This window comes from Vidua macroura, chromosome 8 (assembly GCF_024509145.1).
Source record: "Vidua macroura isolate BioBank_ID:100142 chromosome 8, ASM2450914v1, whole genome shotgun sequence".
In the NCBI taxonomy this organism is placed as follows: Eukaryota; Metazoa; Chordata; class Aves; order Passeriformes; family Viduidae; genus Vidua; species Vidua macroura.
In genome coordinates, this window is record NC_071578.1 from 14,189,585 (window position 1) to 14,214,394 (window position 24,810).

The window sequence follows — 24,810 nt, forward strand, 5'->3', positions numbered from 1 at the left end:
GGGGACAGGCTGGAGGAGGCTGGCCCATAGCCACAGGAGGTCCCTGTGGCTGTCCTGTATCTGCTCCCATGACAGAATGGGCACAGGGTGGTCAAGGGTAGCCTGGACACCCTGGCTCTGCTCCCTGGTGCCACCCTGACCCTGTCCTGCCAGCCCTGGCTGTTTGCTTGCCAGGACCCTTCCCCTGCATTGTCCCATTGTCATCCCAGCTGCTTCTTAGTGTGGGGTCACCACCTCCCTTTCCTGCTTCCTCCCCTCTGGAGGTATAAGCTTGTGTCTGCCCTTGAGCTAGGTGGGACAGTCCATGGAGGGGAACAGTCCCAAGCCTACCTTCATGGCCACCATGGCCTGTCCTGGTGAAAATAGTGTCTTTCTGCTGTGAGAGGCTGTCGCACCCATGGGACAAGGCACCCGAGGATGGCCCTGGGAACTGCCCAGGAGCGTAACAGTGACATGTAGCTGTCCGTCCCTCCCCCAGGTCCTGTGCTGGTGGATGGTGCCCAGAGCATTAACTGTCCCAGCACAAGGCAGCGTTGGCCTCATCTTATAAGGGGGGAGTTCTCAGGAGGGTTGAACAATGTTCCTGCTGCCGGGAATAGCTGCCAGCTCTGCCTGTTGGCCCCACGTGAGGCCAGTCTCCTGCTGCCAGGCTGCCATGTGCTGTGGGGGACGCCAGGCAGCCTTGGGAACCCTGGCAGGGCTGCTCGGAATGTTCCACACCTGAGGTCATCCTCTAAAGCAGCACAGAGGGGCCATGACTCCTGGCATCCCATGCTGCCTGCTGCTGGCTGAGAGACTTGAGAGGACCCATTGCCTCTCTTTGGGGTGCCCCCCCCCCCCTTCCCAGGCCCCCACCCTGCCCAAGGTGCCCGGGAACAGCTGGCAGCATCTGATTGGATAGAGATGGGGTCATGGGAGCCATGAGAGCATCTTGCTTGCCCCAGGGTGGGTGGCACAGGCATAGGTGCCATGCCTATGGCATGACCCTGGATCATGTCCCTGTTCTGCTGAGCCTGTCTTGACTGGCTGTCACAGGTTCTGCACACTGCAGCTTCCCATAATGAGCACAGATGTCATGGTCAACCCAGGGTGTGGGGCTGGAGAGGTGAGTCAGGGCCACCAGAAAGCAGGAGGGTGAGCTCATGGAAAAGCTGCCCCAGTCATGTGGAGCAGCCACAGCTGTTGGTGCCCTTGGACTGTGGGACAGAGGGGCAGCAGCATAAAGCCCCACAGCCAGCGAAGCTGCCGGCAGCACCAGGAGCCAGGACTGGGAACTCCCTGCCTGTGGTGGCAAGAAGAAAAGGACACATCCTGCACAGGACTGTGCACTGCAGGCAGACATGGAGCTGGATGTGGAACGGGCCAAGGAGCTCATCGAGCAGAAGCTGGCAGAGGAGGAGAAGGAGGAGGTGGGTCCATAGGGCAGGGAAACCTTCCTGGGCTGTAGTAGGAACCCCCATTGTACTCTGCCCATCCTTAGGGACTGAGACATGAGGAGGCTGGCACTGACCTTGCCATCCTGGGGGATATATGAAGGTGTCCAAGGGCTCTCAGGGGGATCAAGTTCCCAACCTGGCAGCTCTGGCCCATGGGGCAGAACTGAGCAGCCGGCAGGTGCCCAGCTAATCAAGCAGGGTGGGCAGGCGAGCGCAAGCCCAAGGGCTGCCAAGCACCGCACAGACCTCAGCGGCGAGTGGAGCCGTGCCCAGAGCCACCTTCCTTGGCAGGCTGAGGATGGAGGCAGTGGGGCTGCTCTGTACCCAGACAAGACCGTGCAGCACCTGCTGTGCCTGTGCAGAAACTCAAAAGGGATGGTGCACGGGAGCCGCCGGCCGTGGAGCGGATGAGCACACCTGAGCTGGAGGAGGAGAAGCGCTGTGGCCCCAGGAACTGGGGCCTTGAGGCCATCAAAGTGAGTTGGGTTGGGGTGCAGGGTGGCCAGGGCTGGCTGGTCACAAATGAGTCAAACGGAGCACTGTGTGTGCTCACCAGGGCCAGGAGAAGGTGCGGAGGAGTTCAGTGGATCTGAGGCGGGAGATCATCGATGTAGGGAGCATCCAACGACTCATCGAGCTCCGCAAGCAGCGCCGGCAGCGCCAGGCAGAGCGGGCAGCCACCCCTGAGCCCACTCCACCACCTGAGCCCCTGGAGATTGTATGTCAGGGGTCCCAAGATGTGGGAGGGGGCTGCTGGATTAGGGGCTGGACCACCCCCAGGCCAGCCCCTGGGTCATCCTGCCGCTCAGAGACCTCCCTGGGGAAGCAGGGCAGGAGGCCCCCATGTTGTCTCCTCTCCTGCACCCCTGGGCTGCCCCAGCCATAAGCCTGTTTTATTGCCAGGAGGGTCCTGTGGAGCCAGAGACCTTCCTGCGAGCTGCTGTCCAGGGCAAGATGCACATCATCGAGAAGTTTCTGGCAGACGGTGGCTCCCCTGACACATGTGATGAGGTAGCATCCCTGGCAGCCACTGGTTGTCCCCCCTGCCTATTGCATGCCACCAAGTCCTGCAGCCATGCCCCACCATGCCTGTGGGTGAGGGCTGGGACCCTTGGGACAGGGCTGGAGGTACAACCAGATTGGGCAGGGGAGGATGCATCCATCCTCCAATGTGCCACCCTGTCCCCCAGTTCCACCGCACAGCCCTGCACCGCTCCTCGCTGGAGGGACACATGGAAATCCTGCAGAAGCTCCTGGACAGTGGGGCCACTGTTGACTTCAGGGACCGGGTGAGGCTGGATTCTGCTTCCAGCTGCATGCTGGTCTGGGCATCTGGGTGTGTTGCAGCCAGAACTACAGCGGGAGTGGGGACTGTGCAGTCCCCAGTGCTGTCCCTATCACGGAGGCAGGGCTTTGCCAGTTCAGCTCCAGCACGAGGACCTGCTGGGGCAGAGGACAGGCACAGGGTAGGGGTGTCCCCCACCATGACACAGCACTGTATGTCCAGCTGGACTGCACTGCCGTGCACTGGGCCTGCCGGGGTGGGCACCTGGATGCTGTCAAACTGCTGCAGGACCGCGGGGCAGACCTCAATGTGAAGGACAAGGTGAGCAGGGCAGAGCGGGTCACAGGGTTGTGCCAGGGGCAGGGGCATACCCTGGAGTACCAGAGCTGACCCTCTGTTGGGTTAGCAGGTGTGGGTGCTGATCCCCCCTGATGTCCATCTCACCCCCCCTCAAGCTGCTCAGCACACCTCTTCATGTGGCCACCCGAACCGGACACCTTGACATTGTGGAGCATCTCATCCACTGCGGGGTGGATATCAATGCCCCGGACAGGGTGAGTGCTTCAGCCATGCAGGCATCACTGGGGGCAACACTGATCCCCCTCCCTTTGTTGACCCATCCAAGGGCTTCCAGCACCCACGGTGGGGCACATCTGGACACACACATCCCTGCCCCAGGGTGGTTGTAGCCACAGCCAGGTCTGGGAACAGGAACGGTCTCCCTTGTGTGGAGATTGGTGTGCTGAGGACAGGCAGGGGGTCCTTGTCCCCGGACCACAATTTCCAGTGAAGCTGTGTCTCTCACAGGAAGGTGACACAGCACTGCATGATGCCACACGGCTCAGTCGCTACAAGATCATCAAAACGCTGATCCTGTATGGGGCTGACATGATGGCCAAGAATGAGGTGAGTGTGTGGGGCCAGCACTGAGGCCGTTTGCTGCTCCATGTTGCACCACCCTGTGCCCAGCCTCTCTCTGCCCACTCTTGCAGGCTGGCAAGACCCCGACAGACCTGGTGCAGCAGTGGCAGGTGGACACACGCCAGGCACTGGAGACCAAGGAGCAGCTGCAGGGGGAGATGGAGGTCCCTGCATGATGGCACCAGGCAGGGACCAGGGGCTGGGCTCAGCTCCAAGGAGCAGGATCCAGACAAGGCTTGTCTGTGTCAATAAAAGTCAGCAAAGAGCAGCTTTTGGCTCCAGGTGGCTTTGAGGTTGGGCAGCCTGCACCAGCATTGATGGGCCTGGGGAAGCTGGGTTTTCCTGGGAGCAGGGTTATTCAGCAGCATGGTAAGCCCTGCCTCCTATCACTAGCACTCAAGTATTGGTGACACCAAGTGGTTCAAGGGCAGGACTTCTTGCTGCAGGACACCCTGATTGCTCACAGTCCTACAAAGTCCCACCTGGGTAAGCTCAGGGAGGAAAAATGCATGGAGGACATCTCAACCTGAGTCCATGTTGTGCTGGAGACTGGGACTGTGCCAGAGAGCAGCAGCTGTACCCCTGCTGGACAGCCATTCTGTGGGACTGGATGGCTTCTTGTCCTTCTGCCTTTCCTGCTGCATCCATCCCCAGGGGACACGTGGTCCCTTTGCACACATGCTGAGTGCAGTGCTCACTGCTCCCTGTATGGAAATGCTCACACTCACCCGTTTACAGGAGACCTTACACTGACAGCTGGATCAGGTGATCCCTGACCAAAGCCCTGGGACTGCTTGCAATGCCTGGTCCCTCCCTGGTCTTGCAGCCCAGCCCTGTACGAGGCAGAGGGATGGCTGCCAGGGTTGGCAAGCCGAAGGGAAAGTCACGGCCGCGGTGGCCAAAGCTCACCTGGAGGGACGCTGAGCTCCTAGCAGCCAGCTCCTGAAGGGGGAAGAACATCCTGAGCTCATCTGGTAACACCCCCATGTCATCTGCCCAGCAGGGTTGCGGGTCCCTCACGTGCCCCGTCAAACATTAACAGCCCCTCGGCGAGGCAAGCAGCACAGCCAGCGGCAGCACCCAGCCACCATGGCATTCAGCACCCGCCTCGCCTCGTCCCTCCGGCCCGCCCTGGCAGCTCTGCACTGGGCAGCCCCCAGGCAGTGCCGGGGGCTCAGCACCCCGCAGGGATCAGAGCCCTCACTCAATCTTGGGGGCATCTTCCCACCCCTCGCCACCCCTTTCTCACCCACACAGGAGGTGGACTATGCCCAGCTGGAGGGGAACCTGCGCCGCTATGCCAGCATCCCTTTCCGAGGTAAGCGCTGCCCACTGTCCTTCTCCCTGCACGCTCCTGCCAGATCCCTGCCTGCCACAGAGGCTGTGGCAGCGTGCAGGCAGCCTGCCAGCTTCCCAAGGGTGCTCAGCCCCTAGCTGGACTTTGCTCCGTGGCTGGCAACACCTCGGGTCACCCACCTGGGGCCTTTGCATGGCACGTGCCCAGGCACACTTGTGTGTCCTTGCACACCCCCACCACAGGCCAGCACGTACTTGCACACACTCCACACATGTGCAGGCTTGCACACATGCTCCATACATAGCTGCAGGCTTGAACCTATGCCGTACACTCCCATGCACACTCTCTGAAATTCCTGGGATATGTATCTGTCGATTGCCAAGGATGGATAGATGATTGGAGAGGAGCTGCAGAAGAGGCTGCAGCCTCACGAGGATGATCCCCAGAGGACATAGGCAGGAGAGGGCACACTGTGGGCTGTGGAGCTCTGCCTGGGTGCCAGCAGCAAAGAAGGGAGTGAGAGTAATGTGGATATCTGACAGTCCTGGCACCCTTCTCCTGTGCCTGAGCTCTGCCCTCCCCACATTTGTGTTCCAGGGCTGGTGGCACTGGGCTCCAACGGGGAGTATCCATACCTGGCATCCCGTGAGAGGGTGGAGGTGGTGAGCTGCGTGCGCCGGGCTCTGCCCAGGGACCGCTTGCTGCTGGCTGGCTCAGGCTGTGAATGTGAGTGCCTGTGTGGGCAGTGGTGGGGCCAGTGCATGGGCCATGTGTCCCCCCTGGAGCACATCTCACCCCTTTGCCTCCTCCCCAGCCACCCAGGCCACCATCGAGCTGACAGTCAGCATGGCAGAGGCGGGGGCTGACGTGGCACTGGTTGTGACACCTTGCTATTACCGGGGGGCCATGACCACTGCTGCCCTGATCCATCATTACACAGAGGTGAGCCATGTCCAGTGCCTGCCAGCAACCCCAGCTGGGACAGCAGGTTACCCACATCCGATGTGTCCCCACCCCACCTCAGCTACTGAAATCTGCCTGGCCGCCTGCAGGTTGGCGATGCATCCCCCATCCCTGTGGTGCTGTACAGTGTCCCTGCCAACACCGGCCTGGACCTGCCCATGGAGGCTGTCATCACCTTGGCTCAGCACCCCAACATCATTGGGATCAAGGACAGTGGTGGGGATGTGAGTGGGGCAGGACTTACCCAGGGCTGCTTACCACCAAACCTGGACCTAAGCTGGGAATGGGGAACTGCAACTTGCAGCCCTTCCCTGGACCCCAGGGCTGCCAGCAGGCACCCTGCAGCAATGGGGACTGGGTGATGCCTGCCCCAGGCATCTGCATGTCTCTCCCCAGATCACCCGCATGGGGCTGATGGTCCACAAGACAAGGCAGGAGGATTTCCAGGTGCTGGCAGGATCCGCTGGCTTCCTGCTGGCGAGCTATGCTGTGGGTAAGTGCAGCTGTCCATCGTTGGTGGGGGCACTGCCCGGGGACACTGGCAGGGGGAGGTGGGTGAGAGACCGGGAGGTGCTGGATAGGCGCAGCATGCTGAGCAGGCTGCCAACGTGCCCTGGTGTCTCTAGGTGCCTCTGGAGGTGTGTGTGCTCTCGCCAATATTCTGGGTGACCCATTGTGTCAGCTGGACCAGCTGTGCCGCACGGGCCAGTGGCAGGAGGCCCGTGACCTGCAGCACCGCCTCATTGAGCCCAACACAGCGGTGAGCAGGCAGAACCCCTGGGATGCTGAGGGGAGGAGGTGCCAGGCCATAACAGAAGCAAAGAATGGAAGTCCCTTGGGCTGCAGGGAGTGGAGGGGTGGTTCAGGGGGACAGGACGGCACAGCACCTTGGCCAGCAAGCCAAGACAGGCTGGAGGTGAGAAGGTGGGAAGTACCAGCCCTGTCACGTTAAGGAACAGCTTGTCCACTGGCACCAGGCACTGCATGACCCTCTGTGAGAGCCTTGCTGGCTATTTATAGGCAGCAGTGTGTGTGGGGGAAGAGCTGGTCCTTCCTGGGCCCCTCATCCCACTATGGAGTGGCCTGTCCCTGCTGCAGAGCCCAACGTGCCACAGAGCTCCTGTGCAGAGTCCTGTGTGGGTGTGCTCTGCACCCCTACCCCGCGGTGGGCACTTCATGGGGTGCTGCAGCCACCTCACACCCTGTCAGCCTTGCAGCCCCACATGGGGAGGACAGGAGTGATGGCAAGCAAAGAAGCAGGGGCTGCACAGCAGAGCCCAGAGAACATGCTGGCCCATGGGAGCAAGAAGGCCTTCGTGCCCTCCCTCCCACAGGTCACCCGCCGGTTTGGGATCCCGGGGCTGAAGAAGGCCATGGAGTGGTTTGGCTACTACGGCGGTCCCTGCCGTGCACCCCTGGCTCCTCTGAGCCCTGCCCAGGTTGAAGAACTGAGGAGCACCTTCAGTGCCAATGGCTGGTTGTGAGGTGTTCTCCATCTGCCCCTTCCCACGCTGGGAAGGGACAGGAGTCAGGGACCCTGGGAACTGGGGACATTCTGGGGACGCTGGGAGGTGGCCAGGAGAGGGCAGCCATGTTACTCTTTCCTGTTGGACAGGGCTGCACTGGGCAGACTGGGTAGAGGAGGGCAACCCCAGGCCAGCCTGCATCCCTGCCAGCCCCCAGGGACCTGTCTTCGCCTGGGAAGGGGTGGATCCTTGTGCCATGAATAAACCTGCAGTCTCCTCTTTGTGTCTGCAGTCCTGTCTGTGCAAGGCCTTCACACCATCCCTGCTCCCAGCAAAAAAGACATGGCACGGGTGTTTGGCAACATGGTTTACTCAGCTGAGGCCCGTGCAGGTGGCAGCACAAGGCAGGCACAGCAAGGCACGGGACCCGGTGCGGGCAGAGACTGGCAGGGAGGGCACGGCCCTGCAGCCCTGCACTGGGCAGTGAGGGCTGCCAGGATCCCTGTGCCACAGCCAGCCAGACCGCAGCAGGGGTGAAGGTGAGCATGCAGTGGGGAGATGAAGCATGCTTGTGGGGGGCAAAATGGAGAACTGTGTGCCCCCTGCCTGCCCCTTCGCCATACCTCTATCCCTGCTCTGCCCAGGCCTCCTGCTCCAGCCCTGGCACCCCACGCAGCCCTGCTCATGTCCCACATTCCAGGCTCCAGCTGACCCTTCTCCTTGCTCACCATTGCTACCATTCTCCACCAGTGTGCAGCAGACATGCGCCAGGCTGGGCATTCCCCAGTCGCTCTTGGTGGGGATGCTGCTGCTGATGTCCCCAAGGCAGTGGGTGGATGGGTGGATTGGCACAGGGATGAGGGGAACACAGCCCATTGGCTGGCCCTGAGAGCAGGCTGGGTTCTTTGGGGACACAGTGTCACTGTGCCCTGGGCATGCAGAGGGATGGCCAGTCACCTAGAGCTGAGGGTGCAGGCCATGGCATGCCCGGGGTGCCCACCCTGCCACCAGGACCAGGACAACAAAGTGAGCCAGGAGCTGCCCCTCTGGGGGCACGTGGTTCAGTCAGCAGCTTCCAGCCAAGGCACCCTGGCAGTGGGGTCAGGGACCAACTTCTACCCCCCTGCTCCATCCTCTGCAGCTGGCTAGCAGCTGTAGAGGTCCACAGTCTTCCTGGGGGGAAGAGGGCCCAAGCCCCTGTCACCCTGTCCTTCTGCTGCTCCAGCAGGTGCCAGGGCTACAGCCAGAAAGAGAAGGCACCACGGCTGCCCCAGGGCACTTGGGTGGAGAGCGGAGGATCCCATCCTCTCCAGTGGCAGGGGTTTGGCAGGAGGACCTTGGAGGGGACGAAGGGCAGGGAGGCACCCAGTAGTGCCACATCCCTTCTCCAGGGCCAGCCAGTGCCCAAGTAGGGGGGTCCCTGCTCTGGTGGGAAGGGATGCGGGCACCATCACGCTGTCAGGCTGTGGGCAGACTTGGAGGCGCCCTGGGCCCTCTGGATGATGGTCGTGCACTTCTCCCGCCGCAGCAGCTTGTTGTTCTCAAAGAAGCCCTCATTGCGGGGCACGCCGTGCGAGCCATCAGGGAAGGTCAGGAGACCTGGAGAGGGGAGGGAAGGGCTGGGAGTGAAGAGGCGGGGAGCCACATCCAGCGGGGATGGGGCCAGGGATGAAGCGGGAGGTGCTGGAAGGGGCTGTGCTGAGCAGGGGCCCTGCAGACGCCTGCACCATGCCGCCAGCACTCACCGAAGCCGTACACACGCCCGCCTTTGAACTCGCCCTCAAAGGTCATGTTGTCACAGCGGGTGAAGACTCCAACGCCATTGAACTTGCCCTGCACAAACTCCCCCTCGTACCTGTGTGGAAGGATCTCCTGAGGTGGCAGCTCCCCGCGGCAAGTGGGAATGCCCAGGGAGTATGCAGGAGTGCTGTGCCCACCTGGAGCCATCGGAGAAGGTGAGCACGCCGCAGCCGTGGAAGAGCCCGTTCTCAAAGTGCCCCACATAAGCAGTGCCATCAGCAAACGTCAGCTGTCCGATGCCATGCCTGCGACCTAGGTGAGAGCAGAAATGGGCAGCAGTGGGCAGAGGCGGGACCTGCCCCAGTGTGGAGCTGGGCAGAGATGTGAGGTTTGCTTTTCCCCAGCACAGGTGGCACTGCTCCCTCCTGCCACATCTCACCTTCTTTCCACTCGCCGCGGTACTCCTCCCCGTTGGAGTAGGTGAAGGAGCCTTTGGTGAGGGTCATGGCAACAGGCTCCGGCACAGCAGGACAAGAGCTGGCAGGGAGAGGCACAGAGAGCTGCTGGGCACGGAGAGCAGCTCGGCTTGCCCAGAGCCCTTGCACCCTCTCAGCTTGCAGAGAGGCGCCTGTCTGCCCTGGGGACAGCTCTGCGAGGGCACAGCACAGATGAGAAGGTGAGCCCAGGAGCACAGCTGCCCTGCCCAGGCTCTGAAACCCCAGCCGCCAGGTTCGGGTTGCTGCCCACCCCACCACAGGGCTCAGGGAGATGTGAGCCCACGGGGGTCAGAGCCCTGTGAAATGTGAGTGAGTGGCAGGAAGAGGAGTGTGGCAGGAACTGGCTGCCTCCGTCATGGCACTCCAGCAGAACCCCAGAGGTCCTGCACTGTGCAGGCTCAGGCCAGGGGCCACTCTCAGCTTTGCTGGGGCAGTTCCAGGCAAAAACAAGCGTTTTGGAGAGGAGATGGATTTGCTGGATTGTGTTTAGTGGCAGTACCTCAGGAGAGGGAACAGAGAGCTTGTGGTGTTTCCAGATTCAGCATCAAGAATGGGCAGACCCGGTTCACCCCCAGGGATCAGAGGACACTCCTCCCAAGAGGGACAGCAGAGATAGGATCCTGGGGCTTCAGGGCTTTGCTCAGCTACCCAGGCTTTGCAAACCTGCCTGCCAACAGCAAGCAGCCCCCGAAGCCCTGCACACCTCACAGAGCGCTGCCACGCAGCACAGATCTCCCCAGCACACGGGAAGGCACCAGAATAGAGACAGCCCTGCAGGTGGGCTGGGCGCTGCCTCTCCAGCAAGTGCCGGTGCAGCTCAGGCAGTGCCAGCGATGGGAAGGGGCTCCCAGCATCTAAGCGGGGTCTGCCTGCTCACAGCCGGCTGCGCATCACCCCAGAGGTGTGTACTGAACCACATGAACCAGCAAGGACGCGGCACTCAGGAGCAAAACAGGAACTTGCAAGGGCTTTGTGTCCAGAGAAATGGCCCCAGCCAAGGCGAACAGCGACTGAACAGTGCTCTCTGCTGATGGGAGGGACCGGGAGCGCACCGCCGGCTCCCACCCTGCAGCCTGCCCAGCCATGCCAGGCGGAGGAGAGGGTGCTACCGCGGGCTGCGAGCTCGGCCAGCACGGCCTGTGACACTTCACCAGGAGGACAACATCCCACGAGCACTCCAGCCTGCTCAGAAGCCGGACACGCCCGCGCTGGGCTCCCACCACCCCGAGGCTGCACGAACCGCGCCCGCCGCAGGAAGAGGCAACGCGCCCAGCACAGCCCGAATCGCACAGTGGCCGAGGGGTGCACGACCCCGTTGCACCACACATCCCCGGGCAAAGGCACGGACATCCTGCCCGTGCCACGCACCCACGGCGGATGCGCGCACACCCCACCTGGGGAGCGTGTCTGGGGGCGTGACCGCGCCCACGGGTGATGCACCCACACCCCGATGTACCAATATCCCGTCGTGTCTGTGTTCCCGTGAGTGATCATCCACACCCCGCCGTGTCCGTGCACCCACGGCTGATGCACCCACACCCCGGTGTGTTCATGCACCCACGGCTGATACACGCACGCCTCACCACTGGGACACGCGTGGCGATGCTCACGGGCCCGGTGCGTGCCTAGGAGCGGGGCGGGCGGGGCGGGCGGCGCAGGGACTCGCGGCCCGCGCTCACCTGGCTCCGCGCTGTCCGCCTACACCGCTCCCCACCACGTCCCGCCGAGGGGCGGTGGCTGCCACCGCCCCTGCCAGCACCCCGCCCCGCCGGGCGGTGCCACGCCGCCAGCGTCCATCCCCACTCGCTGTTGGCTGTTTCCATGGCAACCGCTAGCAACGCGACTGTTCATTGGCCAGCTGCGCAGCACGCCCTCGCCGGCCGCCATCTTTGTGTGGGGCAAGGAGCTCGCCACCGCGGGCGTAGCTGCAGAGGGGCAGCGCCCTCACCCTGCCGCCATCTTTGTGAAGGGCAGCAATGGGCACGGCCACTCCAGAGCGTCCATCTTTGTGTAGGGCACTGGCGCTAGCCGCCACGGCGGAGGTGTACGGGAGGCCAAGACACCCTGGCCTCCCCGAACGAACGGTTCGAGGCGCGAGAGTTTCCGAACTAGTCCCAGCGGTATCATGTCCGCAGCCGTCCCCGCGGCTCCGGTCGCAGCGGTCGGGTTGGGCGTGGCGCGACGTGAGGCGGAGCAGCCAATGGGGTGCGGCGGGAGGCGGAGCCGCCCCGGGGCGCCGTGACGAGAGCGGAACCGGAAGCGGCAGCAGCGGCACGGTGGGGCCGGTCGGGCGGCGCGATGGACGAGACGAGCCCGCTGGTGTCGCCGGAGAGGGCGCAGGGCCCCGACTACGGGCTGCCGGGGGGGGCCGTGCGCGCCCTCCCGCCCGCTGCGCCCCCGCCGCCCTCCCCTCCCGGCTCCCCTGGTGGCCGCGACCGCGAGCGGCAGCCGCTCCTGGAGCGCGGGGCGCGGGGCCCGGCAGCGGCGCAGGCCCAGGCGCAGGCCCAGGCGGCGGCGGCGGCAGCGGCGGCGGCGGCGGCGGCGGCCGCGCAGCGGGAGCGCAACGACTTCCCTGAGGATCCCGAGTTTGCCGACGTGGTGCGGCGGGCTGAGCTGGCCAGCGAGCGCGGCATCTTCCCCGAGCGCATCTCGCAGGGCTCCAGCGGCAGCTACTTCGTGAAGGACCCGCAGGGGGTGAGCTGGGCCTAGCCCCGCGTGGCCGACCCAGGGGGGCGCCTCCCGTGTGGCTCCGGGGGCCGGAGGGCTGAGCGGTACTGGCCGGGAGCGGGACGCTGGCAGGAGTGACCGGAGCGGGTCTGAGGCTCCCCGGGGAGAAGTACAGTGGCGAAGTACAGCAGCGAGAGTGCGGGGCAGCAGTGTCCAAGTGCTGATTCAGCCTCTTCTGTGGCTTTGTGCCCAAAGAGGAAGAGTCACCCCCTCCCGCAGGCCCGTGCATCAGATGCTGAACACACTGGCTCCAGCCCCAGGGCTGGGACTCTGTGGGCTGAGCTGGTTTCGGCCTGTTTTTTTTTTTTTTTTGAACGGAGTGAGATGTCTTCTCTGGCTGTGTGGTTGATATAGTGGAGACAAAGTCCTTGGCATGTAGCTGGTCCCCTATAGATTTGGTCAGCTTTGTGGCAGCTGTCTTTGTGCCACTGACTGGATGAGTGTGCAGCACAGGCTGGCTTGTCTTGTGACCTGCTGCTCCCTGCCCAATTGAGCTGTTGCTGTTTCCTGTGACTCCCTTGCCACGTGCGTGCTGGGATGCTTCCAGGGAATCAAGAGTGAGCTCTGTGGTCTCTCATGTGTCCTAGTTTTCCCTCTCTGGGTGAAAGCTGGCTTCTGGAGGCTGTTGCAGGCAGTTCCCAGTTCTGGGATGATGGCGTGTGGGGAAATACTCGTTTGTGCCACAGCCCGGCTCCCTCCTATTGCTCAATATGAGACCTAGACTGGCCAGCCAGATGAGCTACCTGGGGATTGCAGGTTGGAGGCTGCTTGGCTGTAAGAGACCCAGACTTGGCTGCTGGAGCATGAGTGTGAGGAGCCAAAGTCTGTGTACTGCTGGCCGGTCCCCCAGATTATCCTGCTGCCAGCAAATGTGGTGTGTGACTGGTTGCTGTGATTGCTGCTCAGGGTTACCAAAAACATCCCACTGTTGGCATGGGAGAGAGTGTGGCATGTAGATATTGTGGGCAGCAGGGGGAAGATATTGAGGGGAAAAACTTTCATCTTTGATTATTTCCCTTGAGGCTACTGGGGCTTGAGCTGTTCCAGGGCTGTGCTGCCCAGCCCCAGTGGTTACGATCACCCCACTGCCAGCTGCTCCTCTGTGCTGGCCAGGCTCTCCCTGCCTTGCTGCTGGCACCAGGCAGACCTGTTTTCCCTGTCATTGCTGCTCTCAGCACAGGTCTGTCTGGAAGGGGATGCTGTGCTGCCAGGCCTCTCTGGTTTTTGCTTCCATGCTGTCCCTGCCTGGCTGGGCCTTGTTCTACTGGACTGGTTCCATGGAGCACAGGGTTTCATGCTGCCGGAGCTCCTGACAAGCCTCTTTGCGGGCTTATATCCAAGGATGGATATACTGGATATATTGGCACTCATGTGACAGCCGTGTGGGGCTGCTGCGGGGGATCGCCTTCCTGCCTGCCTAGATAAAGGGGCTCCACCGTGTGATCTGGACATGGCTCAAGTGATCCTGTTCCCTCAAACACTTCCTTTCTGTCTTCCTGCTCGACAAAGCCTTGGTTCTACTTGCTCTGGCCTGGCTTTTGGCCCCGACAGATTGAGACTGCATTGAGCTTCCCTACTGAAGCACTGGGACTCATGTTCTATTTCCACATTCTGGCAGGAACTCAGCTTAGGGAAGTGGCGCCCACTCAGGCCAGGGCTAGCAGTAGCCATGGGGAAAAGGCCTGGTTGCATGTGCTGCTGAGTCACTCCAGAGCAGGGACTGCCATCCCCTCAGTGATGCCTGACCTGTGGGGACAGGTGGCCTTGCTCCTGTCCCAGCCCTTCTCTCATCTGTGTGCCTCTGCAGCAGGGGGATACCTACGCTGCTGTCCCCACTGTTGGGTTGGTGTGTGTGTGAGGCTGGACTGAGGGGCTGGGAGTGCTGCTGGTACCAGCTGGTGGCCAGTTTGGAGCTGCCTGTGCCCTCTCATCCACAGTATAGCCAGAGAGTCAGCCCTTGTGCTGGACTCCCAGCACAGACCCCTCAGGGGTCCTGAAGGTGCTTGGCTGTTATGGTCCTTTTCCTCTGGTCAGTTTGGGATCAGCTCTGTTCAATGGATTTTTGAGTCAGGGCAGGGGTTGCTATCCTGTCCTTTTCCTGTGTGGACATAATGACGAATGATAAGCAGCCATCCAAAGGTCACTGGAATGAGACTGATGTGTTTACCAGGAGACTGCATCATCACTGGTGTTTTTTGGGATTCATGTTGGGTATAAAGGTCTCTGGGCAGCACCCTGCTCTTGTGGGATGGGATACTGGCTGGAGAGGGCTTCTTCCCAACTCTGCCTACCTCCCTCCCAGGAGCTGTGGAGTTTTGCCTGGTCCCAGGAGGCTGGTTATTATCCTGCTGAGGGGCAGTTCTGGACCTGTTCCTTAGTATCCTCACTGTGGGCTGAGGAAGGTGTCCCAGCTCTGCCAACTTCCTGGACTCAGCCCTCTTCTCTCCCACTCACAGAAAATCATTGGCGTCTTCAAGCCCAAGAATGAGGAGCCATATGGGCAGCTGAACCCCAAGTGGACCAAGTGGCTACAGAAGTTGTGCTGCCCATGCTGCTTTGGGAGAGACTGCCTTGTCCTGAACCAGGGCTACCTGTCAGAGGCAGGTGCCAGCCTGGTAGACCAGAAACTGGAACTCAACATTGTTCCCCGCACAAAGGTGAGGGGACAGCTGCTGGGGGCTTCTGGGGAGGCTGTTGTGTGCTGCCACACAGCTCTGCTTGCACCTTATCTTGTGTCACTGCTGACCTAGGAGATCGAGTACTCTAGACTAGGACTGTTCCTGTTCAAACCGTGGGGATCCTTGTGCTGGGCAGAACTCTGGGAAATGCTGTGTCTTGGTTTTCTCAGGCAGTCCTGTGATTTGCCAGAGGCCCCTGCTGACTGTGCTCATGTCCCTCCAGGTGGTGTATCTGGCCAGTGAGACCTTTAACTACAGTGCCATTGACAGGGTGAAGTCCCGAGGAAAGAGGCTGGCCCTGGAGAAGGTGCCGAAAGTTGGCCAGCGCTTCAATCGCATTGGTCTGCCACCCAAGGTAGGGCTGCCAGTCTCTATGCCTGCCTGTTAGCACCTCCCCAGCCTCTGTGGCCTTTTGTAATGCAGCCTGTCCTTGCTTCAGGTGGGCTCCTTCCAGCTCTTTGTGGAAGGCTACAAGGATGCAGACTACTGGCTGCGGCGGTTTGAAGCCGAGCCGCTCCCGGAGAACACTAATCGGCAGCTGCTGCTGCAGTTCGAGCGGCTGGTGGTGCTGGATTACATCATCAGGAACACAGGTAGGGCCAGCTGCCTGGCATTGGATGCTGCCTGCTCGTTCACGTCCTACCATGCTGGAGAAAGGGGAGGGAGATAGTGTCTTGGTGGCTTTTCCCTGCACCTGAAACTCCTCTCCCCTAGGTTGCTGCCAGGTGACATCTGCCTCTAGGCAGAGTGCAGCTGCTGGGCTGCTCACCACCTGAGGCTCTGGCTGCTGGCCAGTTTATTGGCAGATCTGGATCTACCATAGTGCTCAGGTGAAAGTTTGCCAGCTGTGAGGATCCAGGGACATCCAGAAATCCAGCAATTAACTGTGCCCTGTATATCCCATTTCACACCGTGTTCCTGAGTTTCTGCTAGGCTGGGAGGCATTGAGGTTGCACTCCGGGGCTTGCAGGCTGACCTTTCTCTTGGGAGCTGGCAATATGTGGACCTCTAAGGCTGTCTGTGGGGGGCTTGATGTGCCTTCCCATGCCTGCAGCAAGTTTAAGGGCTCTGGGAGTTTGTGCCTAAAATGTGTCTGTCTCAGTTCTGGGTCAGAGGAGGAATAGTCTTGTGCCCAGCCTGGTGCAGGGAGGCTCTGGTGCTGACACAGCTGGTTTTATCTCCCTGCAGATCGGGGCAATGACAACTGGCTCATCAAGTATGACTGTCCCCTGGACAGCGCAGGTGTGCGGGTGAGTGCTGCTTCTGGGCAGGGGCAACACGGGGACTCTGCTTCTGGAAGCTGCTGGGCAGCAGGGCAGGAATTCCCCATCTGGTTTGGGTTTCCAAGTGTGTTGAGGCCTGATCTTGTCTCCTGGGCCTTTTGTTACCATTTGCATTGGTAGGCTTGTGGCCTAGTGGGACTTAGAGATCCTGACAGTGGGGCTGCACGGAGTAGGAAGAGGACGTTACTGCTGGGAGGACCTCCTTGTGACATGCTTCACTTCCTTCCAGGACAGCGACTGGGTGGTGGTGAAGGAGCCCATCATCAAGCTGGCTGCTATAGACAATGGTTTGGCCTTTCCCTTGAAACACCCGGACTCCTGGAGAGCATGTGAGTCCCTCAGGCTACGCCAAGGCACCATGGCAAGCCATACAACTCCATGCTTGAGCATCCTTTTCAAGGATTGTAGAGGAGAGGGCTAGGGCTGTGCCTCTGCAGCTTCTGGGTTCATGGGCAGCTCCTCAGCAGAGACTGTAGAAGGCAGATGCTGGACTCCATGTCCCAGATGCAGGGAATCTAGCACCCAGGGGCATGTGGCACTGTGTGTTGCTTTCTCCAGTTCTGATGTCTCCTGCTTTCTTCCACAGATCCATTCTACTGGGCATGGCTGCCCCAGGCCAAAATCCCCTTTTCACAGGAGATCAAGGACCTGATTCTTCCCAAGATCTCAGACCCCAACTTTGTCAAGGACCTGGAGGAAGATCTGTATGAGCTCTTCAAGGTGAACTGGAGGAGTGGGTGAAGATGATGCAGGAGGAGGAAAAGTGGGAGTGGTGTTGGAGAACTTCCTGTCAAGGTTGCAGGGACAGAGAGGTGTTTCTGGGCTGAGACACAGCAGGGTTATCCTTCTGTGAGGAGCTGAAGATTCAATGTGGGAGAAGCAGGAAACCTATGGGACAGGACAGGGGGTGTGGCTTACTTGGGGAATAGGCATCTTGTTCACTGCATGAAGCAATGGGTGGATCTCATTGTGTTCTTTGCTCCCTCTCTTGCAGAAAGACCCTGGCTTTGACAGGGGACAGTTTCACAAGCAGATTGCTGTCATGAGAGGCCAGGTAAGCTGTGCATAGGGAAGACAGATGGGTGAGGTAGGAAGCCTTGTCCTGCCTTTGTGACAGGAAGGGTGCTGGAGTGGATGTTCTCTGTTGCTCTGGCAGGGCAGCTCAGGCATTGTTCTGTTGTGCCATACAGATCCTGAATCTGACTCAGGCGTTGAAAGATGGGAAGAGTCCACTGCACCTGGTACAGATGCCACCTGTGATTGTGGAAACAGCGCGTTCCCATCAGCGCTCCACCAGTGAGTCCTACACGCAGAGCTTCCAGAGCCGGAAGCCTTTCTTCTCATGGTGGTAGCTGTGGGAGCCACGGGCAGGGCTTGGCCACCTCGGACTAGCACTGCGAGAGGAGCTGGGCCACTGCTGGCTCCTGTGGCTGGGACTTGACCTTCAGGGTAGAGCGAGCAGATGCGACTGGAGGAACCTGCAGCTGAACTGGAGGAGCCAGGCAGATTGGGCATGGTCCCTCCCCAGCTCCATTGGAGCTTGGTGTGCTGCCTGGGGCAGAGGCAAGGGGTAGGTGTGAGAATCTACCAGGAACGGTGGTGTGGCTGGGACCCTGCTCCTGCCTCTCTTCCTTGGCCCGCATGTGGTTCTGAGCACCCCTGCTTGGGGCTGGGATGAACAGGCTACTTGAGCCAGGATCCGTCCAGCCCTTTACACCAGCCACTGGCCCATTTTTTTCCCACCATACCAGCTGTCAGGCTGGGAAGGCCTTTAGCAGGTGATAGCCCCTCCATTTCCCTGAGGGTGTGCTGTACTCCTCCACTGTCCCTCTGGTGCCCCAACCCCGTGCATGCTGCTTTCCTCAGGGGGTGTTCCTGCTGCCCACTGGCGTAGCGGGGACCACAATGAACGGCTGTTCTCTGGCTAGAGGCTCGAGGAGGGGGACATAAGAGGGACAACACATGGGACTGGCTTGGGTGCAGTTAGACACTAAGGGAAAAAAGGTGCTGGCTTATCCCTGTTTAGAGCAGGCGGCTTCACAGAGCGCTCCCATGGGAGCTCTCCCCTTTTGCCCCAGTCCATTTCTCCTGCCTGGTCTCCATAGCTGCTCTCGCTTGACTTTCTTTTCTTTCCCAGCAAGCTCCCTGGCTGCTGTGCAGCCAGCATGGTGCCAGCCTTGTCTGTGCCTAGGGACCCTCTGAGGGGCAGGGGTTGCCAGGAAAGGGCTGGAGGGGCTCTTCTGCCACATGGGTGGGAGCACTGGGGGACCAGCATGGACTCCTAGCTGCCCTGGAGCTGACAATCTCGCCTGCCTGCTGTGGTTGGGGAGGCAGGAAGCCCCTCTCTCACCAGCGGCTGCTGAGCTTGTGTTGTATAAAACAGCACCGGGGCTGCTGCCTGCACCCGCTTGCCTTGAGCTGTGACTCCTCAGGCTGCTGGGCAATGTCAGTGTTGGGTCTTGCTGTTCTGTTAGCCCATCTTTGGGGAGTGAGAGGGATGAAGGCAGGTGAACCTGGGAAGGCAGAGCAGCTGCTTTGTCTCCTGCAATGGGGAGGGGGCTCAGCACTGGCTGTGCAAGCACAGAGGGGGCAGCAGTGGAGATCCCAACTCCCCGGCCAGGCCCAGCTGCATTTGACTGACCCAAAATGTATTGTTCTAATGCACTGTAGAAATGTATGTAATGTATTTAAACCATGCAACGGTCTGAATAACAGAGCTGCCATTCAGCTGGCTACATCTGTGCCTCTGCAGCACCCTAGAGCAGGTTGGGGCTCCTCAGCCCATGGCTGGTATCCATATGTACCTGCACAGGGATGCACTGGCCGCCTGCAACTGCTGGAGGTGCTGCAGGACAGAGTTCTTTTCCTGTCTGCTCATGCTGGACAGTGAGGGCAACCAGCTGCCCAGGCTGTCCCTTGGCATCCTGTGTCTGCAGGTCCTGCTCCGGTCTCTCCTGGGCCCAATGGCTCTTGGAGGGGGAGCTCTAGAGGCTAGAAATGAGGCAGTCCAGCTGCTGCTTCCTCTCCTCTAAGTGGCCACAATGAGACTGCAAGGCTGCTTCCTGCAGCTGCTTCTCCTTCAGCCACAGGACCATGGATGGCTTGGAGTTTTGTTCTTTTGGCAGCGAGGCTGAATACCTCCTGCTTCAGCTCCCCCAGCTTCAGAATGTCCGCCCTGACTTCTCTGTTCTCCTGGGTGCTACACTCTTCCAGCTTGGCCACCCGGTCTTCCACCAGAGAAATCTTTCCGTGGAGAATCTCTATTACGTCTTCCAAGCATTCCTTCTCGTGAAGGGCAGCATGTAGCTTGTTGTTCAGTTGTCCCTGTGACTGTGGCAGGGCAGTTACTATGTGACTGTGCACTGGAAGAGATTGCCCAGAGAGGCTGTGCAGTCTTATATTCAGGAACCATCTGGATGTGATCCTGTGACATCTGCTCTAGGATGACCCTGCTTAAGCAGGGAGGCTGGAACAGATGACCCAGAGGTCTATTCCAACTTGGCCTGTGATGCGGGGCTGTTCCCCTTGCACTAGGTGCTGTACAACAGACTGGACCATGGTTCTACCATTTAGGGATGGGCAGGACACAACCAGAGACTCACCCAGCCACCACTGTCCACCCTTTATTAACATTGCACCCTGCCCAGTACACTTAGGGTCCTTGGAGAGCTGCTCTCCACGGCCCAGCCGCTTAGTGCTGCTACATGGATCCTGAGCCCGTCTCGGCCCTGCAGTCACCCTCCAGCTTCTTCTCCGCGATCCTACGGGCAAGAGGTGTGTGTTAGCGACATGGCCCGGCCGCACTTCCCCCGGTTGCCCCGCCTCCGCGAGCCGTACCTACCGAAGGTGTTCGAAGCGCCGTAGCGCTGCCACCCCACCGCCAGGCTGGGCTGTTCGTCGTCGCCGAAGCCGCCGCAGGGCCCGCGCCATGCGCCGCTGGCCCGCGTACCGCCAGACGAGGCGGGCGCGCTCCTCGGGCCGCTCGGCCCCGCCGCTCCGGAACAGGCTCCGCAGCTCTCGCAGCCCCACGCCCTGGAAGATGTTGGCCGAGGCCCGCTTACGGGCGCGGGCTGCGGGCGCCGCCCGTCCCGGAGAGTCGCTCACCACCGAGGCCGGAGTGCCCATGGCCCTGGCCGCTGCGGGCACCGAGGAGTCGGCGTCAGGCTCCGGTCTCGCCACCCGGTCCGGTCCGCCTCCCCCGGGATCCGGCGCGGATGCCCAGTGAGGAAGGGGGGGGGCGTCGAGGGAAGGGCGGTCCGGGACGCCGGGCAGGGGGCCAGCCGCACAGGCGGGGCCGCCCGGGAACGCGGGAGACGCCCCGGCTCGGGCCGGGGCACGCAAGTCCGGTCCCGCCCTGCCCAAGGCGCCGGGCCCCGCCGTGACCCACTTTCGCTCCGCTGCCCCGCACCCACCGGCCCCTCGCACAGACCTGGCGGTGGCGGCTCCGCCTGGTGCCCGCTGCGTTCCCGGACCCGCTTCGTGCCACCGCGCCGGGGTCCCGCCACAGCCGCGCGCCCCATTCATTCACCCGCTGCGTGCCGGCCCCGCCCCCTCGCCAATCCCCGCCCGCCTCCCGCTGCCACGACCAATCGGCGCCGAGGGGCGCGGCCGCCCCGCTTCGTTGAGGAGGCCACGTGGCGCAGATGACGTCACGGGCGCGGTGCGAGGCCTCGCCCCTGGGCGGGGCCGCGGCGCTCCGCACTCCGAAGGGAATCCCGGATGACGTAAGGGGAACCCCGGCGCGCGCCCCCCGCCGGCCGCCGCACGGGATCCCGGTGCGCTGTCCCTGGGCCCCGCCGCCGGCATCGGTCGCTGTCTCTCACGTCCTCCCGCCGCCCCTCGCGCCCTGCGTTGTGGCCCGCCCCGGCGGCAGCAGGACGGGAGGGGCGCGGCGATCCCTGCCCGACGGCGCATCCGCGGCGGCCCTCGGGTGTCCGATGGGTTGGCGGGAGGTGCGGCGGGGCGCGGAGGCGGGGCGGGGAGGAGAGGAGAGAGGCCCCGCGCGGGGAGGACTGCTAAGTGCCAGATGTTTGGCAATAGTCAGGGAGGAAGTCGCTGCCGGGGCCCTGAGTCCCGCCCGAGCCGCGCCAGAGTAGGCAGGGCCGCGCCATGGCCCGCACGGCTCCCCCGACCGTGCCGCCGCCGCCGGGGCCGCCGGCCCGCGGCTCTCTCAGCCTCCATCGCGCCTATCTGCGGAGCCCGCTGGGCCTGCTACGCCTGGGGCAGCTGGCTCTGGGCGCTGCCTTCTGGGTGACGGTAGCGGCTCATAAGTACGAGGGGGCGGCCCACTTCGCTCTGTTTGCCGCCGTCCTCATCTGGCTGCTCACCCTGGCCCTCTTCGGGCTGAGCCTGCTGGGGCGCTGGGAGCTGGTGCCCTGGCTGGGCTCCCGCTGGCTCCTCACCAACCTGGTGCACGACCTGGCACTGGGTGTGGGGCTCTACGCAGCTGCCACTGGCATCATGGGTCACAAGGCCAAGCAGAGAAGCTTTTGCAACCTGCCGGGCTACAGCCAGCACTGCCTGTACAGTGCCTACCTGAGCGCCTCCATCTGCGGGGGCATCACTGCCTGCCTGTACCTCTTCTCCGGGCTCTATTGCCTGTTGCGGCGTTGCCAGGACCAGCAAGACATCATCTGAGATCCCGTGCCACTTGGCTCCCCTTCTCAGCCGCAGACAGAACACAGCCTTTGGGATGAAATGACCCTGCTGCCCCATCCCCTCCTGGCTGACTGCACTGCAATTTCTCCAGAGACTCCTGCACAGACGGATGGACAGACAGAGGCCTTCACCGAGCACGGCTTCCCCTGCAGCGCACCGAGACAGCGTGGACACCCAGCCACTGCACAGGCCCTTCTCCCAGCCCTGGACAGACGTAGGCTACTGCAAGTGGAAGGACCCAAATGGAGAGCCTCTAAGAGGGATACCAATCTTTGGGAGCCCCCTAGGACCAAAATCCCCTGCCCCTGGTCTTGCAGATGCTGCATGCTCAGGTGGGTGCTGACTATTCCCTGGGGTAGAGGGGGGACTGGCCTGGTGGAGCTGAGCTGGGGGCAGCAGTGCCTAGTGGAGTTGGATGGGCATAAACCCCCCTGACCTGCTGGCAGCCCCATCTTGCCATTCCAGCTGCATGGTGCCTCCACAATTCCCTAAGGGAGGTTCTGAACTTGGTTTCCCCAGCTTGGGCCCCTCCTTCTGTCTGGCCTGAAAACATCCTTTATCTTATTGGAGCCCCAAAGGGCTCAGGGCCTCCCTGCCCTGGACTTGAGGGTACTGCACAGCCAGATCTAGCATCACCCCAGTCCAGTTTGGAGACTGAGCATGGCAGCAAGGCCTCCATTGCTGTGGAGGGAGGAGAAGGACAAGTGGAGCCGTAACCTGTTCTGTGACCCTGGGCAGGGGATAAATTCCTCCAGCCCTGGAGTTTGTGCAGTCCTGGGATGGGGCCAGGTGCCCCAGGGGTTGAGGGGAGGCAGTCATGGGTTTTTTCTCTCCTCCTGCTGTCCCTGCAGAGAGGTTTGTGGCTCCGAGCCATCCAGAGCCACTGAACGAACCCTGGGGCCAAGCTACTCCAAAAGGGACAGAAACAGCCTTGCTGATGGTTCTGGAGACCAGCCTGCAACCCTGCCTGTCTCTGCTGCACTTGGTTTATCATCCTGGAAAATCTTAATCTCTGGACTCTCTGAGACTGGGCAGTGCCGGGAGACTGTGGTGAGGTGGAGGGGAAGGGTGAGCATTGCAGCATGGCAGTGCTAGGCTGTGCTGGCACCCTGGCCATGGGGGAGCTGGGGCCAGGCATTGTGGGACTACAGCCTATCTTGGAGAACAGAAGAGGACAGCACTGGAACCAGCCCAGCCCCGGATCAGCCTCCAGAACCACCAGGTGCCAAGCCCTGACGAGGCCATGTAGGGCTGACTAGAAAAATGGGCAGCCTGAGACAGAATTTTTGGAGCAGCGCCACACTAGGGCTGCCCTGCCACAAGCCCTCCTCACCCTGCCTGGAGGCAGGTCCTCTCTATTGCTCCCAGTTCGAGGGATGGTCTACTCCAGTCTCTATGTAGACTTAGATCAGTGAGATGAGTGTCCCCAGCAGCTGGCCACAGCTGCCTGTGGCCTGGGGTTCCCTGGTGCCTTTTTTGAGGTGGAGAGCAGCGGCCATGATTCCCCTGGGGACTTGAGGTGGTCTGGGATTGGTATTGAGTCACCACTTCCATCGTGATGTGCTGTCCCAGTGCATACCCCATCATGCCCAGGGGCCCTGCCAAACCCCAGGCCACATACCCTTTCCTTGGGTAGGACATGCTGTCTGTGCCCTGTGTCAAGGCTGGTCCCTGACACCACCTGCCTCTGCCTTACTCTGGTGCAGCCCTTGGCCCAAAATGCCCTCGCTGCTTCTGCCACCACAAGTGCCTTCCCCTGGCTTTCTGCAGCCCTGTCTGTCACACCAGCTCTATCCCCCTACAGCCTCCTTTCAGGTGTCAATGGATTCACCTTCCAAATAAAGCAAAGTTGGCGCTTACTGGGTGTCTGGGGCTTTGTGCTGGGGCTGGGACCTGCTGGGAATGAGGTCTGAGCTGAGATCACACCCAGCTCTGTAGCCTTGCACCCTGGGGCCTCTCTGCTTGGAGTATCTGGCCATGGTCAAGAAGTCCTGGGGTGCTGTGGGGTCACAGGCAGGCTCCCCCATGTTGAGCCACTGCTCCTACAGAGAGGCTTAAGCCTCTGCCCTTGGGGAAAGGGGCTATCCCTGGCCTTGCTGCCTTTCCAGAGACTGGGCACAGCCTGATGCTCACTGCGGCTCCAGACAGAGCAGAGGGAGGCCAAGTGCCCAGGGCTCTGGCTATGGGATGTACTGAGGAGAGGATGTAGTTGCATTCCTAAGGGCTTTGTCACTCCATGCTGAAAGGGCCCTCTGTCCCAGGGTCAGGGCATCACTGGGCAGTCGTACACAGACTGGCCCTTGGTGGGTCAGGGGCCAATGGAGGACTGCCTGCATCTCCCTGGACTTGTTGCAGCTCTGAGACACACTCTTGGGACAGCGTTGAGTCTTGGACCTGGACCCGCATCTGGGGTGTCACTGGGTCCCCAGCCTTCTGCCCATAGGACACATGCCCTGTTCATCAGAGGCTGCAGGTAGTCGGCAGCAGCACTGTACCCTCATTGTCCAAGAGCCACCACAGGGTTATAAAAAGGTTACAACTTTTGGCATCAGACGAAGCTCAGGATCCCCAGAGCATCCCTGGGAGCCAGCATCCCTGCTCTACTGCAAGCACCTTCTAGGACAGTCCATGGTGCCCCGAGCAGGGCTGCAGGCTGCTGGGCAGGACAGTGCCAGTGCGCCCAGAGCTGGGCTGCTTTGGGGGCATGGAGGGGCAGTGAATGAGCTCCCAGCCACGCTCACGGGCCTGTGGGGAACCTGCTGCTCCTTTCCAGGGACTCCGGGTGTGAGGCCACTCTCTGGTCTCTCCTTGGGGAGAGGTGGCCCAGCAACCTCATGGCGACAAACCTACCGTGACCGA

At 61.4% G+C, this 24,810-nt stretch overlaps 6 protein-coding genes across 13 annotated transcripts; 4 read left to right on the plus strand and 2 right to left on the minus strand.

The window, feature by feature from the left end:
* Positions 1–30: 30 nt before the first annotated feature.
* ANKRD2 (ankyrin repeat domain 2) lies at positions 31–4,121 on the plus strand. Its single transcript, XM_053984147.1, is given in 11 exon segments — positions 31–1,209; positions 1,212–1,279; positions 1,281–1,409; positions 1,799–1,912; positions 1,993–2,154; positions 2,340–2,447; positions 2,627–2,725; positions 2,944–3,042; positions 3,177–3,275; positions 3,529–3,627; positions 3,714–4,121. Coding segments are annotated over 11 exon segments (1,149 nt in total). The 5' UTR covers positions 31–1,142; the 3' UTR covers positions 3,819–4,121.
* A 537-nt stretch (positions 4,122–4,658) lies between these two features.
* Positions 4,659–7,647, plus strand: HOGA1 (4-hydroxy-2-oxoglutarate aldolase 1). Of its 3 annotated transcripts, none has more exons than XM_053983878.1 (7): positions 4,659–4,960; positions 5,537–5,665; positions 5,754–5,881; positions 5,992–6,126; positions 6,299–6,395; positions 6,529–6,662; positions 7,237–7,647. In XM_053983878.1, the coding sequence occupies exons 1-7, from the start codon at positions 4,732–4,734 to the stop codon at positions 7,384–7,386; spliced, it is 1,002 nt and encodes a 333-aa protein (XP_053839853.1). In that variant the 5' UTR covers positions 4,659–4,731; the 3' UTR covers positions 7,387–7,647. The 3 variants fall into 3 exon arrangements, with proteins under 3 accessions (XP_053839853.1, XP_053839851.1, XP_053839852.1); XM_053983876.1 differs by having other exon boundaries at positions 4,696–4,960; positions 7,518–7,647; XM_053983877.1 differs by lacking the exon at positions 5,992–6,126 and having other exon boundaries at positions 4,696–4,960.
* Positions 7,648–7,722: 75 nt separating this feature from the next.
* MORN4 (MORN repeat containing 4) lies at positions 7,723–11,366 on the minus strand. 4 transcript variants are annotated; one of them, XM_053983421.1, is made up of 5 exons: positions 11,285–11,366; positions 9,548–9,645; positions 9,306–9,420; positions 9,114–9,223; positions 7,723–8,967 (listed from the first exon to the last, which is right to left on the minus strand). In XM_053983421.1, the coding sequence occupies exons 2-5, from the start codon at positions 9,612–9,614 to the stop codon at positions 8,819–8,821; spliced, it is 441 nt and encodes a 146-aa protein (XP_053839396.1). In that variant the 5' UTR covers positions 9,615–9,645; positions 11,285–11,366; the 3' UTR covers positions 7,723–8,818. The 4 variants fall into 4 exon arrangements, with proteins under 4 accessions (XP_053839396.1, XP_053839397.1, XP_053839398.1 ...); XM_053983422.1 differs by having other exon boundaries at positions 9,548–9,757; positions 11,285–11,329; XM_053983423.1 differs by lacking the exon at positions 11,285–11,366 and adding an exon at positions 11,189–11,277.
* Positions 11,367–11,795: 429 nt separating this feature from the next.
* PI4K2A (phosphatidylinositol 4-kinase type 2 alpha) lies at positions 11,796–19,591 on the plus strand. The gene is made up of 9 exons (XM_053983413.1): positions 11,796–12,299; positions 14,789–14,989; positions 15,234–15,365; positions 15,450–15,603; positions 16,199–16,260; positions 16,523–16,622; positions 16,880–17,013; positions 17,288–17,347; positions 17,484–19,591. The coding sequence occupies exons 1-9, from the start codon at positions 11,904–11,906 to the stop codon at positions 17,643–17,645; spliced, it is 1,401 nt and encodes a 466-aa protein (XP_053839388.1). The 5' UTR covers positions 11,796–11,903; the 3' UTR covers positions 17,646–19,591.
* Positions 19,592–19,903: 312 nt separating this feature from the next.
* AVPI1 (arginine vasopressin induced 1) lies at positions 19,904–21,003 on the minus strand. 3 transcript variants are annotated; one of them, XM_053983418.1, is made up of 3 exons: positions 20,723–21,003; positions 20,135–20,429; positions 19,904–20,054 (listed from the first exon to the last, which is right to left on the minus strand). In XM_053983418.1, exons 1-3 carry the CDS (start codon positions 20,811–20,813, stop codon positions 19,994–19,996), a joined length of 447 nt encoding a protein of 148 aa, XP_053839393.1. In that variant the 5' UTR covers positions 20,814–21,003; the 3' UTR covers positions 19,904–19,993. The 3 variants fall into 3 exon arrangements, with proteins under 3 accessions (XP_053839393.1, XP_053839389.1, XP_053839392.1); XM_053983414.1 differs by having other exon boundaries at positions 20,135–21,003; XM_053983417.1 differs by having other exon boundaries at positions 20,131–21,003.
* Positions 21,004–21,390: 387 nt separating this feature from the next.
* On the plus strand, positions 21,391–23,810 carry MARVELD1 (MARVEL domain containing 1). The gene has a single exon (XM_053983419.1). The coding sequence runs from the start codon at positions 21,403–21,405 to the stop codon at positions 21,928–21,930; it is 528 nt and encodes a 175-aa protein (XP_053839394.1). The 5' UTR covers positions 21,391–21,402; the 3' UTR covers positions 21,931–23,810.
* Positions 23,811–24,810: the final 1,000 nt, after the last annotated feature.